Source organism: Bradysia coprophila, assembly GCF_014529535.1.
Source record: "Bradysia coprophila strain Holo2 chromosome IV unlocalized genomic scaffold, BU_Bcop_v1 contig_106, whole genome shotgun sequence".
NCBI lineage: Eukaryota > Metazoa > Arthropoda > Insecta > Diptera > Sciaridae > Bradysia > Bradysia coprophila.
The window spans coordinates 4,796,664-4,816,387 of NW_023503372.1; the positions used below are offsets into that span (position 1 = coordinate 4,796,664).

The following is a 19,724-nucleotide window of genomic DNA, read 5'->3' on the forward strand; positions in this document are numbered from 1 at the left end:
GCTTGCATTCTGTTTGAATGGTTCAAGTAATGGTACAAGCTCGTGGTTGGGATCAAAAAGAAGATTAGAATCGACGCAAAGTTTCTGCGTTCACTATCTCTAGAGGTAACATTACTAAATGCTAATGTGCAAGACTAGAAAAATAAGGGAGTTGCGAGTGCCGCAGGTGAAATTTCAAAAATATTTTATGGTTTCCAACCTGTTTTAAGTGGTTTTTAAAAAAAGTGAGTGAATGGACTGAAAATAGTTGGAAAAAGTGAGAAAAGTGAGTGCGTGGAATCCCTGCATATAACGTCCATTACATAATTGGGTATAAAACTGAAAAGTTTCGTTTTCTTCTGCTTGCTGACCTCAACTCCGCCTCGGATCAACATAATTCATTCGAAAATTTCAACGAAAGCTATAACTTTCACATTTTTTATCACTAGACTAAGAAATTAACACAGTTTCCGTCTAGGAAGATCAGAGAGGTGCTTCTGAGGAAGATAAATTCTGCAAAATTTTGACTTAAGGGATTGTATTACTGGCCGTTGGCTCGAGATACAACCTTTTCCCTCGTAGATAACTGGACAGGTCGTCAGAGTGACACTAATATGAAAATTAAATTCAATCGGAACTCAAAACTTTCTTCAGGCTTTCAAGCTACCCAAAAAATAACTACTTACAATGTGTGTCTGGTTAGCAGCAAAGTTTTTTTTAGTTTAAACTCAAAACGAAATATTAAACAGAAATCACTCCGCAGTTAAAGTTACCTTACACCATACTGCTACCCTTTGATCAAACGAAAAAACTTGTTGATAATTGGGAAAATAATCGGAGCTTTTAAATCAAAAAGTAATCGGTATTTTGGGCCACTCTGTGAAACGGGAAATGCATAAGCCAAACACGCTACAATGAAAAACGACATTACAATCGAATGCATAGATTACGAGATAATCGCAGGAAGTGAGAAAATATCCAAAAATAAACGGGATTTTTGGGTGAAACGGAAAATTTCTAGCTCATTTCTATATTGAAAATCGAAAGAAAAATCGATAGTTTAGTGTAGTGCCATGTTCTTATCTAAATAAAATGTCTTAAAATGTTGAAGAGTTTAATAATCAGCTTTTTATGGCAACATTTTAAATCCAAGACGAAATGAAATAATTGCAAATAATTCAAGTTCTTATGCACTCAAACAACGCACTTCAAGCAAAAGTGTTTCGAGTGACACCTGCCAAATAGAGTGCTATTTTGTGCGAGAACGTTTTCCACACTTTTTTACAGTGCAAAAATTTGTTTGATAAACTGACCCGTTTCAGTACTCTATTTAGAGTACCAATCATGCTTGAAGTGCGTTGACTCAAAGCATATTATGTGATTATGTTCTCTACATCATCGTACAACAACAGCCTTGATCAGATTTATCAGGTTGATCCGGTTGCGGTGGATTGACTTGTTCACTGATCACAACCAGAACTTCGAAATTCGATTGAAATGACTGTTCAACACCATTAAATGGTATGTACAGACATCCATGCGAACGCCGGATTTTTCCAGGAGTCAAACTGCCTTGAAAATGCATACGGCCCACGTGGAGTGGTTCGCCACCTTTGCAAAATCCAGCCACAAATGCATCGTCTGGAATGTTTCCATCACTCGATAATAGCCATTGAAATCCTTGTCCACATAGAACCTCAATGACAAAGAAGATAATTGAATTAGTTTTCACAGATCAAGCGATAGTTTACTCTTCTGTACTTCATAGGAATCCACGAAATGTTCGCCACCATCATAGCTGACGTAGGCAGCATTTTTGTTGGGTATAATCTTGCATGGCAGTTGATCTCCTTTTAGTGAATTGGGTCATTTTGTTAACTCTCACATATATTGTCCGAAGTTATTTCAATTTACCTTGAAAAAATGACCTTCCAACAAATATTTGGCTACCGTCAGTATCGCTACCGGCATAAAGGGCGTTCGGGGGCAATGTCGAATGAACGCTCGATGGTGACCACGAATAGCCTGTTGTTAAAATTGACTTATTTTAGGAAAGGAATAAATATCTGAAAGGACAGGAGTTGACATGCAAGCATATTTTGTCAAAGTCTTACATCAAAAAGAGTGTACTTACTTATATGTTATGTACACACAACACACCCAATTTTCTTAAAATATTTACTTACTCATTTTGCAGTGTTTCGTTCAGCGATTAAAATTGCAATGAAACTCGAAATGAACACCGAGCGAGTTGAATCAAATGAGTGAGAATTGATATCGTTTGAGTCACAGTATGATTGTTTTTATCAGAAATGTCTTTCGTTCATATCAGTCTTTCTAAGATATTGGAGATTAGTGGCATTGTTGGGTAAGGGGGAACTTAAAGCTAGCACAAAATAGAGTTCACTACAACATAAATTGAGAATCAGCACGAGTATTAGCACAAGTATCAATCTAATGTGTAACTTCTTTTGATTTAAGTATTTTCAACATTCGCAACATAATCTTCTACTTCATTAGTTTTAACATGCACTTCAGTAGTCTGGTTAATATCTAGTTCTGAAAATGTACATCTGTCCAAAATGTTTTTTTTTTACTATTTGTAAGTTTTATGTACCGAGCCGAAAGCGTACAATATTTAACTGCCGAGAACAGATCGAGATTATCGTTCTAGGCAGATAATCATGCCCGCACGTTAGTTAGCGGGCGTGACGCAAGTCCACTACCAAAAATGTTTTAACAAAATTTTTTTGAGGACGGCGGAGCATATTTACAGCAACTTTTTTACTTCTCCCCCTTAACTCCAACGACCCCCAAACTTAGATATTTGGAATCTGGGCATCAATACGAGTTCAACGAGCTATCACACGTTACTACAGCTTCAAAATTGGCCGAGATATTGAACTTCGAAATATTGATGTTTGTATGAAAATAAGCAAAATTTCGAATTTTCAGATAACTGAAATCGCCTACGTTAGTTAGTTAGTTAGTTCCAGGATCCAGGAACTCCTAAACGTTTCTATAGATTTTCCTGAAATTTTGGTTATAGGCTAATAATGGCCCAAAAATAAGAATGGAATTTTCAAAAGTTGGAAAAAACCCATATCTTGGGAGCTGGAGCTCCCCAAAGTCTCCATACAAATGCCATATAAAAGCCAATTTGTATATGTGTGTGTGTTTTGTATATTTTGGCACATGAAATTGATGGCCATGTGTGTTGTTTTGGGATGTGTTTCTTGTTGGAAATTGTGTGGTATGGTTGGGCAGCTGGAAAAATTTGATCTCTTTCGGTGAATGTTGGGCTGCGGGAAAAATTTGGTCACTTTTGATGTATGTTGGGCAGCGGGAAAAATTTGATCACTTTTGGTGTATGTTGGGCAACGAGACGTATATACAGTTATATTGACATATATATATAGCTATATTGACCTATATATAGCTATATTGACCCATATATAGCTATATTTACCTATATATAGCTATATTGACCTATATATAGCTATATTGACCTATATATAGCTATGTTGACCTATATATAGCTATATTGACCTATATATAGCTATATTGACCTATATATAGCTATATTGACCTATATATAGCTATATTTACCTATATATAGCTATATTAATCTATATATAACTATGTTGACATATATATGGCTATAGTGACATATATATAACTATATTGATCTATATATAGCTTTATTAATCTATATATAAATATATTGACATATATATGGCTATAGTGACATATATATAACTATATTGACCTATATATAGCTATATTGACCTATATATAGTTAGTATATAGCTAATGTGACCTATATATAGTTAGTAGATGACTATATTGACCTATATATAGCTATATTGACCTATATATAGTTAGTATATAGCTATATTGACCTATTTAGTTAGTATATAGCTAAAATATTTTTTTTTTTAATTTTGAAAATTTTTCAAAATTTGATTTTTTTTTTCAAAATTTTCAAAATTTTTCAAAATTTTCAAAAATTTTCAAAATTTTAAACAATTTTCAAAATTTTTTAAAATTTTCAAAATTTTAAAATTTTTTCAAACTTTTCAAAAATTGTCAAAACTTTTCAAAAATTTTCAAAATTTTCAAATTTATCAAATTTTTTAAATTTATCAAATTTTCAAATTTTTCAATCTACTAATTCTTCCAAAAGAACTGATATCAGTCAAAAACACTCAAAAGAGTAAAAGTGACGCAAGTCCCTGTGCATACTTCCAAAACAACTGATATCGCTGGAGGTGACGCATTCTCCGCTTGTACGCAAAAACTGTAACAGCAAAAATTTGACCTAAGAAATTCTAGAAACAAAATTTTACCAAAAAAAATTTTGCGTCACAAGTGGCAGATGTTGAGGAAAGTACTTTTAAGAATTTTTTTAAAATAGGCAAGAATACGTCCTAATACGTCCGAATCATCTGCCACTTTGTGACGCAAAATTTTTTTTGGTAAAATTTTGTTTCTAGAATTTCTTTGGTCAAATTTTTGCTGTTACAGTTTTTGCGTACAAGCGGAGAATGCGTCACCTCCAGCGATATCAGTTGTTTTGGAAGTATGCACATGGACTTGCGTCACTTTTACTCTTTTGAGTGTTTTTGACTGATAGTATATTACGTCCTTGCTTGTAAGCAGTGCCTATATTAGCGAAAATATTTTTACAAATTTTCTCAAATTTTCGCGATTTTCTTAAATTTTCTTAAGTGTGTTGTTTTGTCAAGTGTGAGTTTTGCGGAACAAGCCGAAGGCGAGTGGAGCATTCACAAACCAAAACAATAACTTACAAGAAATTACGTAAGTTATGTTATATGCTTAGGTACGGTAAGTGCACTGGATAAGAGTGAAACGTAACGTTTCTGCAACGGCGCTGCGATAAGTGGACTTTTTTCATGCGTCATTCGTTCGTATCGTTCGATAGACCCTTTTTTCTCTGTTTTTCAACATTTTGCTTTGTGTTACTGTTTCCAATATACATTTTGTCACTCCTTTTGAACCATTAACCGTAAATAAAAATCCTGCCCTAACGAATTTTCGAACCCTCGACACGCCGACAACAAAACCACTATTATGTTATTGAGATCAAGCCCAAGGTTATTATAACTGTCAAAAATCATCTACAGAGCAGTGAAAATGAGCAGGCACTTTGTAATATCATAATTTCACCTTTTATACATTGGAAATCTATTAAATTAAACGTTTTTGTAGATCAGGACATAAAATTGAACGGCATCTCAATAATTTCAATTTTTTTCAGCGAGTCTCTATGGATGACGGTGCAACTGTCAGTGTTCGGATGTACAGTTATTTGGACTTGATCTTTTCCAGTGTACTAATTTTTGAAGATTACGTAGCAGCAGTCTACTTTCTCATTCATACAGTTTTCGGTTCATTCAGTGTTTTGCATTTCGCTTCGCTCGTTTGTGATGTTATAGTGACAATAACAAACCCATTTCTCAACTTATTGTATGAATTGCTATGTCGTGTGTCGATTGACCTCGGCTGCGGCTCGATAAACAAAATTTAGCCGAAATTTTGACTTTTCAATTTATTACGTAAAAGCTTAGACGAACATGTACCTATGATAAGAAACGATTCACGCTGTAACTGCTCTGACAATTCAAAGAGGAACATCATAAGGTCTTTTTAATGCAGCGTTAAATCGTTTATTCTAATTATAAAGAAGTATTGAAACCACTGAAATTTATTTTTTCGTTGCTAGCGTCCGGTAGGCCTTTTTTCACAGTCATAAACAGTGATGTCAAGTGCACTTTACTGCGAGCTGACATGTAAAATTCTAAAGCGTACTTACAGCGTGAACTACATGATGTCGAGAGATGTCGGAAGTGATGAAAAGTACGTACAAGTATTTGTTCTTATCATACAGGAATTCTTTAGAATTTCTGGGGATTCATCTAATTTAAGAAAACTTTTAACAAAGCGACAAATAAGACAACATTTAGCTGATTCATGTTGGTTATCAAACCTAGCTTGTGAATTATATTATGTGATTCATTCGATGAGATCTTATCATGAATTTGTACACATATTATGAAGAGAGTCAATTTTTATTTAGATTTGCCTCTTTTAGCGAGTATTGTTTGTCAAACAGGGCAGAAGGATACGGTTTTTCACACTCAACATTTTTCATTCAAATTTTCAGCATCCACTGTAAATTGAAAAAAAAAACATAGATGTTCCAGATATCAATTTAAAGATTTATCGATAAATCCTTCGTCCCAAAAATCCCAAGAAAGTCCTTGGAAAAATCTTTGAAAACTAGAAATCAGAAAATCGTCAGAATCGGAGGAAACCCTCAGAAAAAAAATCGTTTGAAATCGAAGAAATCCACAAAAATCAATGAAGGTTCTCAGATGATGTTGTTGTCTTTATGAAAATCCTTTGTCAACAAAATTTATAAACATCAGCTTAGCGTCGTGTTCTATTCAAATGAATGTTTGAATTTCGCGCCACCGTAAATGTTAGACACGACAAATTTTCGAATGGCTGATTCGAATGACATCGATCAAATTGACAATTTCGGGTGTACGCAGCCACACAAATTGAAAACGTCAAAGAAACGTGGTTTTTATTTCTTGCTTGCGGTGCTTGTGTTCATTACAATTTTTTTCCCTTAAATTTTACCGACAAATAACAAGAAATGGGTAAAGTAAAGAAGGAAAACGATGATGCTAACGAAAGCAAAGTGAAGGAAGAAGATCTGTACGATGAAAAAGTGAAAAACGCCAATAAAATTGCTTCTCCCATGGCTTCAAAGAAATTGACCAAAAAGTGCTACAAACTCATCAAGAAGGGTAAGTCGAAAATGCCACTCATTATCAATTTGGCGTTTACTTACTCAACAAATTCCATTGCAGCGGTCAAACAGAAAACATTTCTCCGCAACGGGTTGAAAGACGTCCAAAGCCGACTGAACAAGGGCGAAAAGGGAATCGTAATATTTGCTGGCGATGTAACACCCATTGAGATCATGTGTCACTTGCCGGCCGTCTGTGAAGATAAAGGCATTCCATATGCGTACACGCCGAGTCGACTCGATTTGGGAGCTGCAATGGGAGTCAAGCGTGGAACCGTCACGCTGCTTATTCGTGAACATCCCGATTATCAAGAACAGTTTGATGAACTTAAGGCGGAAATTAGCACATTAGCTGCGCCAGTGTAGGGTTAAGACATTTTTTTTTAAATATGAAAATTCATTTTGTTTGAATTACAAACTTATCATAAGTCGAATTCCATTCAAATGTTTGAATTTGTCAGCAATGCGAGTGAATTGATTGTGAATCGAGCTGTCATCGACGTTGGAGAGATTGACGAAAAAGAAGCTGGAATTTGAGATGCTTGGAGAAATACGCTTGCGGTGTCGTTTTGCATCGATCCATTAAAATGAAGAAATCGATTCGGTCCGAAGGTAAGAGTTGTGTTGAAAAGTATTGCCAGCGGTCTGAAAGTGGACAGTTATCACCCTATCCTGAATCATTCTTGTCCGAACATTTTATTTTCTGGCTCTCAGTTGATCTGACAAGAGCGAAAATATTATTCCAAATATTATATGTTCTCCCGTTGATTCTTTACGCTCTGCGCGCTCTGCACTTCTGCAGTCATTGAGTCATATCATTTGACTCAATTCTTTATAATATTTATATCGACTCTGTCATGCGTGGTCTTTCAGCTACCACAAATGGAACAGCCAAAATTTTGTAATTTGGATAACATACTGTTGCTGGCCATTATACCATCCTATGTTCTACACCATTGGTTTCGTTAACATTTAACTTTGTTCAGCCCAAAATGGTTTACTTTTACCGTTAACTCTTACCATGCCATCAGTCTAACCAAGTTATAATCGAGACTACCTATAATGTAGAGGACTAACAGAGTAAAGTCTTGAAAATGTTTAACACGAAGGGGATAATGCTCGAGCAGGCACTTTAGGCACACCGGAAAGTGCTAACGGAGTCGAGGAATACCTCCAAATAAATTTCTAAAAATCAAAAGTCAAGTTTTTGATTTTTATAAATTTATTTGGAGGTATTCCTCGACTAACTTAGCACTTTCCAGTGCGCCTAAAGTTGACAAGTCACAATAACCGGCAACGTGAAGCTTTAAGATTCAGAGATACGAAAAACTGATCAAATGATCACTCAGATTAGGGTAGTTTTAGTAGGTTTTTGAAATCCCTACTCGTATAAATCGATCGACATTAATTCTCAGCAACAGGCTTAAAGACAAAATGTTGAAGTTAACAAATAATAAGTCAACATTTCCCGGTAAACAAAAACTTAGATCTGACTTCATTGTACAATCCATACAATTCCGATGGTTCGGAAAATCAAGAAAGTTGGTTTAGGTTTCAAAAGCATGTACACTCCCGGAATTTTGAATGGTGTGTTCGGCGAAGGATCGATTTCCCGATAACGAAATGTTTGGTGAAAACATTTCCCAGTAACGAAGTTACCAGGACACGCATTATTTCCATGCTCACCAATTAGGAATGGAATCCACTAAGTGAGCAAACGCCTGGCCCGATGCCATGGAGAATGGAGTTGGGTTGAGCATAGATCGAAAACCGATTTTCCTAATCATGTCGTTTGAGTGAGGATTGAAAACTGTACGTACAGCAATGCACGATTACCATCGGTCAGGGAAACAATCAGGGCCTATTTTCAGGGAAATCGATTTTCCACAATCTGCTAAGATTTTCCAAAATTTTCCGAAATTTGCTAAATTTGCTAATGGCAAATTCTAGCAAATTTTAGCAAATATACAGTGAACGACATCTCAAATGTCTCGCTGTCATTTTTTTCAGAGAATGTCATTGTGAATTTGCAATGACACAATAAAATTCTCAGAAAAATTTGACAGTGAGACATTTGAGATGTCGTTCACTGTAGGAAAATTTCGGAAAATTTTAGGAAATTTAGGAAATCAATTTCCCAAAAATAGGCCCTGGAAACAATGCGGTATCCTTATAGCCTCAACACTGCGGAAACAGTCATCTCCCAGAATTGATCGGTCTGTCCTTGTGGTGTGGCACCTGAGACTGGTGTACGTATATTTAGGGATTGTTCGCTTTACACCACCTCAGATTTTGCAGCTTCTGGTATTGTAAACTCCAAGGAACTCCAATGAGGATCTACCATCCATAGATGTTAAGCTGCTCAACGACTTATTATCGAAAACCGGAAAGTTTCCCTTTCAGAGAAAGTAAGGCTAGGGAGCAGGAGACATGCAATCTTTAATCGGGGCTTCTGCTCCTTCAAGAAAAGATCTGGATTTGGATACCGGGAAGTCAAGGCACCGGGAAATGCATCGACCGAAAAATCTACGTCTTTGATTACCGGGAAATTTTGTTGACTCGATTACCGGCAACAAACGTCTCATCCTTTCATGCCCGATTACCCTAATAGACCAACGATTCTATAATTGTCCTAATTCTTCAATAATTTTGATGAGTCTTCTCTTGTTTAGTATCTCTACCAACAACTGCATCATCAGTAAAAACTCCATTCCTTTCGCAAATCGAAATTGAACAAATTTAATTGCTGTTCAGTACAAAATTAAGACTAAAACTAAAGAGAGAAAAAAGTTCAACTCGAACATAAAACGGATCGCCTCCGTTTTTCAAAATATTTTTGGCATGGATTTATGACAAACGTAAAAATACGCCGCAACAAAATATGACACAATTCAAATGGCTTACAGCTAAGAGATTACAGTAAATTTGATTCGATTAAGGCACAAATAATGTTGAATTTTAAGTAAATTCACTGGATGTACACGTACACAGTCGGCCAACATGTATACACATGTGTACATTCCACTAGACAGTCAGTCGCTCACAATTCTGTTTTAACCGCTTCCGCTAACGATTCCTTGACGGTATTCAACAGAATGTCATTCGGATCCAAATTGACGATCTCATCTTCTTCAACCGACGAACCCTTGTCGTCGACTACGTTCTCATTGAAAAATTCCTTATCCCCCTTCTTCTCAACGGTCGTACCATTCGAGTCTGAAATTAGAACAGAAGCTTTAGTTATACTCGTCTTGGGGGACACAAATTTGGCACCTTCGATAGGGTTTATCAGAACCGAGTCTTCTGTGTCGGAAATGTAGCCCTCTTCACCTGTGTAATAAGTCGGAAACAGGAGCAGCGGAGCCGTACTCCAGGCTTCTAGATTTCTAACTTCGAACGCTTTTTTCCACGTTGCATTTTGATGGCGGTCAAACATAATAGGGAGGAACTCATCGACCGGAAGCAGTCGTTTTAGTGGCTTAGCATCTGAAATTTAAAAAAAAATGCAAAATCCATAGGGGAACTGAATAGAAGTCAAATCACTTACCTAGTAGCTTCTGAGCTCCACGTAATGTTATAATGTAGCCGAGTGTCCAATAGGAATAGCCAGCTTTGACAAGAAAATCAGAATTTTGTATCCATTTTTCGTCCTGACTCTCCAACCGCTTTCTTCCGAGATATCTGCAAAATCGTTGAGTTAAAACAATGTCAACAATGACCGGATTCATCAATTACATCAAATCCCAGCCACCAAACGATCTAGCTTCATTAAGTATATTAACAGCTCGTTCCTTAAAGTACGGTTCAAAGCGAATATCATCCTCTAATATCAGCACTTCTTCCAGTTTCTCAGCCACAATTCTCTCCCATATACGGAAATGACTCAAAAAACACCCGATCTCACCTAATGTCATCGGACGATTTAAGTACGGATCTGCGTAACCTTCCAAAAATTCAATTCCAATCTTTTTCAACTCGTCATAGTTCAATTCCCGTCCATCGACGGCCGAAACATAGTCGACATCCAGGCCCAAGAAATCGAAACTTAGATTCATTTTAGCACGTCGTTCCGGACGTCTCTCCAAATTTATCATGAAAATTTTGCTCAATGTCATTCGATCTTTCGGCGCTAATTGAACGAATTTTTCCATTTCTGGTAGCAGAGCAAGTCCGTTGTCAATGTCGTTGAGTATCGAAATTTTTATGTTCGCCACTTGGTCAATATCTTTACGAAAATCTTCAGTGTCTTCCATCGGCACCATTATGTAACCGAACGCATGAGTGTTCGAAACGTACAGTTGGGTGTCGGAGTAACGTGCCGAAACGGAAAAAATAATTATATCGTCGACAGGCACTTCGCTAGTTAGAGCCGGTTTGTTCAGCAGCACCAGCTGCTCGTGTAGAATGGTTCTGTTGAAAGTTAGATAGTCCGTTGCAACGTAACGCAGATCGATTAGTACGGCGCTGTGTACCATTGGCACGGGAAAATCACCTCGTTTGACGTGATTGTAAATTTCCTTGTACTCGTCCGTTCGATGATAGTAGAATTCGTCCGACATACCGGCCCTGTACAGAAATTAAAAGTTTTTGTGTAAAAAGTGGAAAAGTGATGCAATAAATTTCAGTTACCAAAAATTGGAGTATAGACCGTCGGATAGTAGCATCGGCGACACGATCGGTAACTTTTTTTCAATCAACACTTTCAGTGTCTGCGGCTCGGTTAAAAACACATCAGCATCCAAGAACTGTGGACGAAAAACCAAACAAAATTTCCACTTTTTGTCAACTAAACATTTTAACGAACTTACGAAAACGAAGTCAGCCCATGCTTGCCGCGCATAATTCAAACCTTCCTCCTTTAGTCGAATTACATGTTCATGTCGTTCTGCCGGCCAATGGGTGGCTGTTTTTTCAGTGCTTCGACTTTTCGGCACGTCTTGAAATTTGAAGTTGACGTTGTGGTATAAATTCGAAACTTTTTGCAACCATGTCTCTATTATTTGAACAGTATTGTCTTCGTTGTGATCTGTGCGGAACCTGTTTGTATTTTCGATCAAAGTTAGATGATAATCAATATAGAATTAGTCGAGTTTTTATGTTAGGAATACACTAGCAGAAGAATAAATGTCCATAGAGGCCATTCATAAATTACGCACGTAATTGTTCCACTCCTCCGTTTCGATCGAGTTCCTCTTAGGTGTGTGCGTAATTCATAAATGATCCTCAGCTTTAGTCATAGTAAATTAGCGAAATGTTTTAGAGTAATTTTCGAGAAGGATCTCATCAACAACCGCCAAGAGCTACTCTAAAGTATTTTACGTGTCCTATCTGTCGATAACAGATTATCTATGTGTAGCACGTGTAGCAGGTTAAAATATCTCGTTAAAATAAATGTTTACGACAAAATCATCAGCAGATCAAATACCATTTCTTCCACCATAGCGCTGCTATAATAGTGAAGATTTAAAAATGTCCTTCATACAACGCTCGAAAGGCGCCGGCTCCTTCCTGGCATTAACGTAGAAAATTATTTGGTGTCTGATGACATCAAAATAGAGGCCGTATTTCCCTCGTTACGGCAGGAGTTAACCATTCTTGGTGTTAAAAATTTGAGGCTTTTCGACTGCTAACTTAATGGTAGGTGCAGGTAGTGTTACGATCCTTTGTGTTTCGCTTGATTTGCGAAATACAAAAAAAAATCTCGGTGCTTCTAAGTAGAGCTAGGTCAACCAAACAACAGGCAATGGAAGATCACACAAAGTACTGATGTTAGACTAGCATTCGACCAACTGCAACACACAACCTCGAGAGTTTCTTTCATCACGGGTAATCAATGATTATATAGAGAGCAGCAAAGATTTAAATTGTAGGGTTCTAAGAAATCGAAAAATCTTACACCTGAATGTTGTTTATTCAAAGTCACACAAATTAATAGGAACCGAATTTTCTTCTCTGTAATTGGGACAAAATCTATAACTTGTGATTGACAGCGCGAAACATTTCTTTGTTTATAAGTAGGAAGCAATGGAACTAGCAGCACGATGATAATTAAATTTATTTTTGCATTTCCTAAGGCCTGAGAAACTCCACTAAGTTTCAGGAAGGCTACACCGCTAAACACAAATTTTCTAGTGGCAATTAGAAACGAGTGGCGAACTTGCAATTAAATTTCTCTGTACTAAAAATTTATATAGAAAATATCCTTTTTTCTCTTTCCGGTTTGTTTGGAATGCGATGAGAAATTGTTTTGAAGTTAATGATATGCCCAATTTCCTGGCAGTGTCAATAAAACAGTATTCATTGAATGCTGAAACGTAAAGCATTAACTCGGAATAAATTTTAAAACCGGCGAACTCATCTGTGTTTTTATACAACTTGCTCTAGACAATGATAATGTGACAAATGTATCGGTATCGGCTCGGAAGTACAAACTTGTCAAAATAACCATTTCCAGAGTTTGTTATTACAGACGGCAAGCGTATCAACACTTTTACTATCTTATCTATTACTTCATTTGATAAAATATTTTCAAAGATTGATTTCAGAAATCTTTTACTGCATTTGTTTTGAACACGCTTTTTGCTTTATAAGACCTCATTTGTTGAAGCTTGTCGTTTATTTATTGCTGTCGTGTCGATAGCAGATGACAGCCATCTGTAACAGGTTAAAAAACACTTGTGAGTTCGGCTAGTATCACTCGCCTAAGTATAATTACTTCCGCTGCATCCTATGCAATCTATTATTAGCGATTGTTCGATGCTATGATTTCAACTGAACGCTAATATTCCAACTCATATCACTATACATAACTACACACAAAACACTACATACACTACACAGTAACAGTAGCAGTTCATTTTCATCATAAAAATTTTGACCTGAGACATAAACTATCAACATGATGTTATGCATGGCCACGTCTCAGAGCAAATTCATTCCAGCAAATTCTAGAAGGCGATCGTTTTACTTAATATATCGTGCAAACAATAACTTTTGTCACAGTAGCATAATCCTACCAGACTTATGCAAGCTGATTTAATAATGTTCTTGGGGTCAAAAATACTTGGTACATTTATCATCAAAAGTATCTGTACGTATAGCTTGGTGTGGGTTAGTTTACTTAAAGATTTTATTTCGTACAAAAAACGAGCACAAAGAATCATCAGCGATCACATAATTTGAACGACGGAGGTCAATATCTTATCAGAAATGTTTACATTATCCTAATATGAGTACACAGGAGGCAGAACCGAATAATTCTTTAACATTTCTGGCGATAGCGATTTTGAGAAACTGAAAAGTTTTATTTCGTCATAATATAAGTGCGAAGAGTCTATGAGACAAAGAATCATGCTTTCACTTAGCATATACTAGGAAAGTGTAATTTTTAGTACACTACTGCTAACTCAACCAACTAAAATTCATTAGAATTGCACCGGATGAACAAAAATGTATAGTGGGCGCGAATGAAACATAATACACAGACCGCATTAAAGCAATGAAATCCGTAAATAGAAAATCTTACCACAAAGTAATTCTTTCCTTGGGATAGTCCAACTGTTCTAAATACGTAAAGAAATACGGCAAAACGTGAGCCTTGTTCCGGAACAGAGTCACAATAACAAATGTTGGATATTTTTCGGTTTCATTGGAATCGGCACTACTCGCGATCGATTGTGTTAAACAAACACTGCAAATAACGAGACACAATAATTGTAACTTCATGATGATCAGACGAACAATTTTCACTGATTTCGAATGTTTTTTTTTTCTTTTACTTTATACGCGCTTGAAACAGATTAACATCTTCGTCGCAAGTAAATTGGACCAAATGGCCATCATGTTCATGTATCATGTATTATACTAAAATCTGCTCATGTTTATTGCCGAAATATTCCGATGATTTGTTTACAAAATATCCTATGAGATTGAAAGATGAATGTAAGTACGCAGCAAAGGCTTTACGCGCATAATTTTTGAAATTTCAAAAGAAGCTTCTTGATCAATCAATCATTAACTGAGAAATGTTATCCGAATTTGTTTAAAATCGGACAACTGACGCCGATTTTCAAAAATGGACGGAAAATGGACGTCAAGAACTACAGAGGAGTCAATGTGATGCCAAACCTTGCAAAAGTTTTTGAACGAGTGGTCTTCTTACAATTGAAGCTTATCATTCCTCGAAACATATCCGCATCTCATCACGGATTCGTATCCGATAGAAACATTGAATCGAACCTGATGGAGCTGAGCGTCCTCATACATAATGCCTTCCAAGAAAACGCTCAACTAGATGAATTCATCGTCGACATCAGCAAAGCCTTCGAAAAAGTTTATAAGTCGAAACTTATTCGTAAAATGGCCAAATTTCCTCTTTCGAACGCCGCTTTGTTGTGGTTTTTGTCGTACCTGGTCTCAAGACTGCAATATGTCGTTGTGGGATCTGAAAAGTCGGACGTTTTCACAGTTCTTTCCGGTGTGGGCCAAGGATCCATTCTAGGAGTCATTGCGTTGCTGATGTTTTTCAACGACTCTGACGTTCAACTACCCGGTATCCACAATCTGAACTTTGCTGACGACAAGAAAATGACTTCAATAATAAAATCTGAGGAGGATGCGATAAATCTTCAAGCAGCAATTGATATATTCTTCAAATGGTGTTGTGACAATGGAATGGAAATTAATAGAGCCAAGTCGAAAGTCATCACATATACGCTCAAAAGGAATCTCATAATCTACGACTACAACTTAGATAACCAACTAATTGAACGGACAAGCAGTAATCTTGACTTGGGTGTTCTGTGCGACTCAAAGTTTTCTTTTAACTCTCACTACGAATACGTGAAAAACAAAAGCAGATCTGTGCTGAATTTTGTTCTACGTCAATGTCGATATTTTGACGAGGATGCCATGAAAATTCTATACAAAGCCTTGGTACGATCCAACCTCGAATTTGCAGCCACTGTTTGGTCACCAGTCTGTGCAAGTCACCGAACCACAATTGAGAGTACGCAGAAGCAGTTTGTTATGCATCTTAATGGTGACTACCGCGACCGCGCTGACAACAACTACGTCTTGAGCCCTTACATCGAAAGATGTACGAAGTTCGGTCTGCAAACTTTGATCTGTCGAAGGGTGAATGCATGTGTTTTGTTTATTCATTCGCTGCTTACCGGGAAAATCAACTCGCCGAGTCTTCGTTCTCAAATAACGTTCACAACGAGAGCACTCAAAAACAACGGAATTATTTACATCAAAGGCTGTCGGAATGGTCGCGTCACTAATTCACCATTCAACAACGCCTGTAAAATGTTCAACGCCACATCATCTTCGATCGATCCGACTCTGCCACACGCTCAGTTTCGTACCGCTCTGCTTCGTCTACCTGACTCAACTTTTGGTTCATTCGTTCAACTATGATCGTGCCAGCCTAACATCAACTATTTCTACCTCTATTGACGAGCTTTCTGCAATAATCTGTTTCTTGTTTGTTTCTTATTTTTTCTAATTTTGACTCAAAATTTTTATTTTGTTAACGTGAACTTAACTTTTCTATTGTACAATTAATACTAATAGTCCACTTGTATTAAGCCGACTTTAAATGAATAAAGAATTGAATTGAATTGAATTGATGGACCGAAAGGCCTGTTTCAATTGAGACAACAAAAGGAAAGCAGGAAACCGTGCAGTCTCAAGTATAGCAAAACCAAGGTTCTGAAAGAACAGGTTAAGACACCCACGAAGGTCATGCAGATTGCCATCGTGTAGCCATTCGTTTTATTCATTTGTGTTCATGCTCGGAGTTGGAGTGCTATGCTTTCACACAAATGCGAATGAATAATATTTTACACAGTGAGTAGGCTAATACTACATCAGAGGCAAAACTCATTGAATTTGACAATAACAATTGACAATCCACTACTGATCCTACTGATCCAAGCCAACCCTGACAATTTATGTTCTTTGTTAGTCACTTCTTTGAACTTGACGTTTATCCATTTAAAGGACATAAAATTCTGGGACAATAAATCGAAAATTATATCAGCGATATCATGAGCGACACAGTAAGAATTGACTGAGCATTTGATTGCTTCGTACGCGTTACATATCAATTTTTTCACTCCAGAGTTCACCGTCAACTATTACTTCAACTGATGCTGTAGACGTAGTGTCACCGGACCCTCCATTGGCACCGAATTGGAATGACAACATGGAAAAGACTATACTATCACTCCAACCTTATCAGCTATTTCCAATTGCCGCTGATACATTGGAATACGCCACAATCGCCTCCCTATTGGATCCGTTCGAAATCAACGCTGTCGAGCAGATTGTCAATCCAATGCTGTGGTCGCGATTCACCAATACAAGAAAACAAATGTTGCTGTCGAAAAGTGACGATTGCACCCTTCTGCCAAAACTGTCGTCAGATCACACGAAAATATTTCATCAGATGCACATAGCATCGTCTTTTGAACCGGACGCTCGAGTAGCTGCCTATCCGTACAATGACAATTTGGCTCTACTTTTTCATTGCACCAGAAGTATGGCAAATGTGAATACCATTCTAATTCAAGGCCTGGACGAGCGATTGGGAGCGGGAGGATTGTTGGGAAAAGGAATCTATTTTGCATCGGATCCTCGCAAATCTGTGTTCTATGATGGCTGTGGAGGTACCATATTTCTCTTCATGGTGCTTTTAGGTGACTGTTTGTCTGTCAGTCAACGGGAAGCGCAGCTATTTGTTAGAGAACCGTTGAAGGTGTCACGTCAACAAAGAAATTACAACGACGTTAATTTCGATTCAATCGTTGGTCAGCCAGGTGTTAATGGTAGCTGCGAATACGTTGTTTACAATAGGTAATTTCAGCATTTAATTTCACCAGAATTCGATTTACCGATTTACCGGATATCGCCGAATTTTCATGACGGCGTGACTTTTTCTTCACTTACCGTGACATCACTTTCTGTGATTTTCCGGGAATTGACTTTCTGGATCATTTTATGACTTTTCGGGATAATTTGTGACTTTTCGACTTTCCGAAGCTGTTTCCCCCTCGCCAGAATTTAGATGAACCTGATACAACTTGTTTTCTATCAATTTGTAGATTCCAATGCTGTCCACTATACAAGATCAGCTATAAAGCCAGCTCTACTGGTACTGCTGGCATTTACTCACAATCGATAAACTCTTTACCACCATTCGCATGGAAATCATCAAAAGACGGTGCGATTGCAACGCCTCCATCGACGATCAGCAGCGATTGGCCTTTGTATGCGAAAAATATTTTCATCCAAATGGGAGTAGCTCCACAAATTCAACAAATGGACGTAGACATGTCACCTCAAGTGAAAATTGAAGAGACTGCCGAGGCCATTGACGATAAAATGACCGTTTTGGCAAACCTCGGCTTCCCAAACACTGAACGGACCTTGGATGTATTGAAGAAGAATTCGTACGATCTTGATGCAACAATTAACGCTTTGTTGGAAGAGAGTGCTGGTACCATGCTTGATGAATCTGAAATTTTGATCAACAATAAACTGGCTACGTTATCGAACTTGGGCTTCATCAATGCCGAATTGAATGCAGAAATTCTGAAGAAAAATTCGTACGATCTCAACCGGTGTGTGTGCGAATTGTTGGAACAGGGTGCTTCTGATGGAAGGGCTGACGATGCAGATGCTACCAATGGGGCTGGACCCTATCAATCGCAAAAATCTAAATTTAAGGAATGCGAAATCTGTAGTGAATCAATTGATGAATCATCTCCCCTCTGGAAAGTTTTACTATGCGGTCATGAGCTGTGCGAGCAGTGTTACGAACAAATCGAAACCACACGTACAACAATGTCAGGCATTCAACACACATTCATCAAATGTCCGTTTTGTTTGAAAACCTCTGGCACAGAAATCGGAACCTGTCCGAATGGTGCGATGACCACATCTATAGTGGCAACACCATGTCAAGGTTATGAAGAATATCATTCGATAAGAGTTCAGTATACTATTGAATGTCCCAGTTATCAATTAAACCGAACGGCTTTCCTGCCCGACAATGATGAAGGAAACGAACTCTTGCGCCTGTTGCGAATTGCATGGGACAGACGCATCTGCTTCACCATCGGCACAAGTGCAACGAATGGCCAAGAAAACGCGTTGGTTTGGAATATTCACCACAAGACCGCGCAGAATGGTGGAGTTATGAGTCATGGGTATCCAGACGATACTTTCATCAATCGTTGCAAATCTGAATTGAATGCATTTGGGATAAATTGATTCGGTTGTCGTTCGGCGAAACAATTTATTTGATTACATACAAAGAGACATCACGAACTTTTGAATATATTCGAGTGTCTTTTGTACTCTGAAATGGAAATTGTTGTTTATGAATTCAATCTAAGTGTCCCGAAGCACATCATGAGCTCTGTTTGGTTCTATGCTTCGCGTAAAAATCTCTTACACTCTGACTCTGTGCAGCGACATAACTAAAGTTTCGCAATTTCAAAATCAGTTTCAGTTGAAAATCAACATTACTTGAGACTGAGTCTATTCTTCTCGGCTAAAGAAGGGAATAGTAGATTATCAGATGGGTAATAGTATTTTTCATGTGTCGGGGCCGAAAATGAGGGAGTTTCGAGATTTTCTCGGGTTTTCGACCCCTTACATGAAAATTTTTTTGAGTATCTGTTTTGGACGATTGATTTTAGGCACTTTCGCATGGAGCCCTCACTTCGTTCGGGCCACAACTCGCGAAATTGCCTAAAAACAATCGTCCAAAACAGATACACAAATAACTATTGCATAACAAGGGGCGAAAGTAAAAAAATTCAAACGTGTGAAGTTTGCAGCCCGCGCCGCAGGCAAGGGCGGCAATCACACGATTTGAATTTTTTTACTTTTG

General features: G+C 37.5%; 4 protein-coding genes across 5 annotated transcripts; 2 read left to right on the top strand and 2 right to left on the bottom strand.

Moving 5' to 3' along the window:
• Positions 1–1,072: 1,072 nt before the first annotated feature.
• On the bottom strand, positions 1,073–2,317 carry LOC119071092. The gene is made up of 5 exons (XM_037175735.1): positions 2,166–2,317; positions 1,894–2,004; positions 1,741–1,829; positions 1,345–1,675; positions 1,073–1,177 (listed from the first exon to the last, which is right to left on the bottom strand). The coding sequence occupies exons 1-4, from the start codon at positions 2,167–2,169 to the stop codon at positions 1,370–1,372; spliced, it is 510 nt and encodes a 169-aa protein (XP_037031630.1). The 5' UTR covers positions 2,170–2,317; the 3' UTR covers positions 1,073–1,177; positions 1,345–1,369.
• A 4,246-nt stretch (positions 2,318–6,563) lies between these two features.
• LOC119071095 (H/ACA ribonucleoprotein complex subunit 2-like protein) lies at positions 6,564–7,259 on the top strand. Its single transcript, XM_037175738.1, has 2 exons — positions 6,564–6,818; positions 6,882–7,259. Exons 1-2 carry the CDS (start codon positions 6,665–6,667, stop codon positions 7,184–7,186), a joined length of 459 nt encoding a protein of 152 aa, XP_037031633.1. The 5' UTR covers positions 6,564–6,664; the 3' UTR covers positions 7,187–7,259.
• Positions 7,260–9,534: 2,275 nt separating this feature from the next.
• Positions 9,535–14,691, bottom strand: LOC119071064 (glycosyltransferase 25 family member). 2 transcript variants are annotated; one of them, XM_037175698.1, is made up of 7 exons: positions 14,346–14,691; positions 11,629–11,857; positions 11,450–11,565; positions 10,556–11,386; positions 10,368–10,501; positions 10,151–10,306; positions 9,535–10,036 (listed from the first exon to the last, which is right to left on the bottom strand). In XM_037175698.1, exons 1-7 carry the CDS (start codon positions 14,543–14,545, stop codon positions 9,861–9,863), a joined length of 1,842 nt encoding a protein of 613 aa, XP_037031593.1. In that variant the 5' UTR covers positions 14,546–14,691; the 3' UTR covers positions 9,535–9,860. The 2 variants fall into 2 exon arrangements, with proteins under 2 accessions (XP_037031593.1, XP_037031591.1); XM_037175696.1 differs by having other exon boundaries at positions 10,094–10,306; positions 14,346–14,690.
• Positions 14,692–16,774: 2,083 nt separating this feature from the next.
• On the top strand, positions 16,775–19,199 carry LOC119071063. Its single transcript, XM_037175695.1, has 3 exons — positions 16,775–16,884; positions 16,947–17,680; positions 17,929–19,199. Exons 1-3 carry the CDS (start codon positions 16,873–16,875, stop codon positions 19,097–19,099), a joined length of 1,917 nt encoding a protein of 638 aa, XP_037031590.1. The 5' UTR covers positions 16,775–16,872; the 3' UTR covers positions 19,100–19,199.
• The last annotated feature ends 525 nt before the right edge of the window (positions 19,200–19,724 follow it).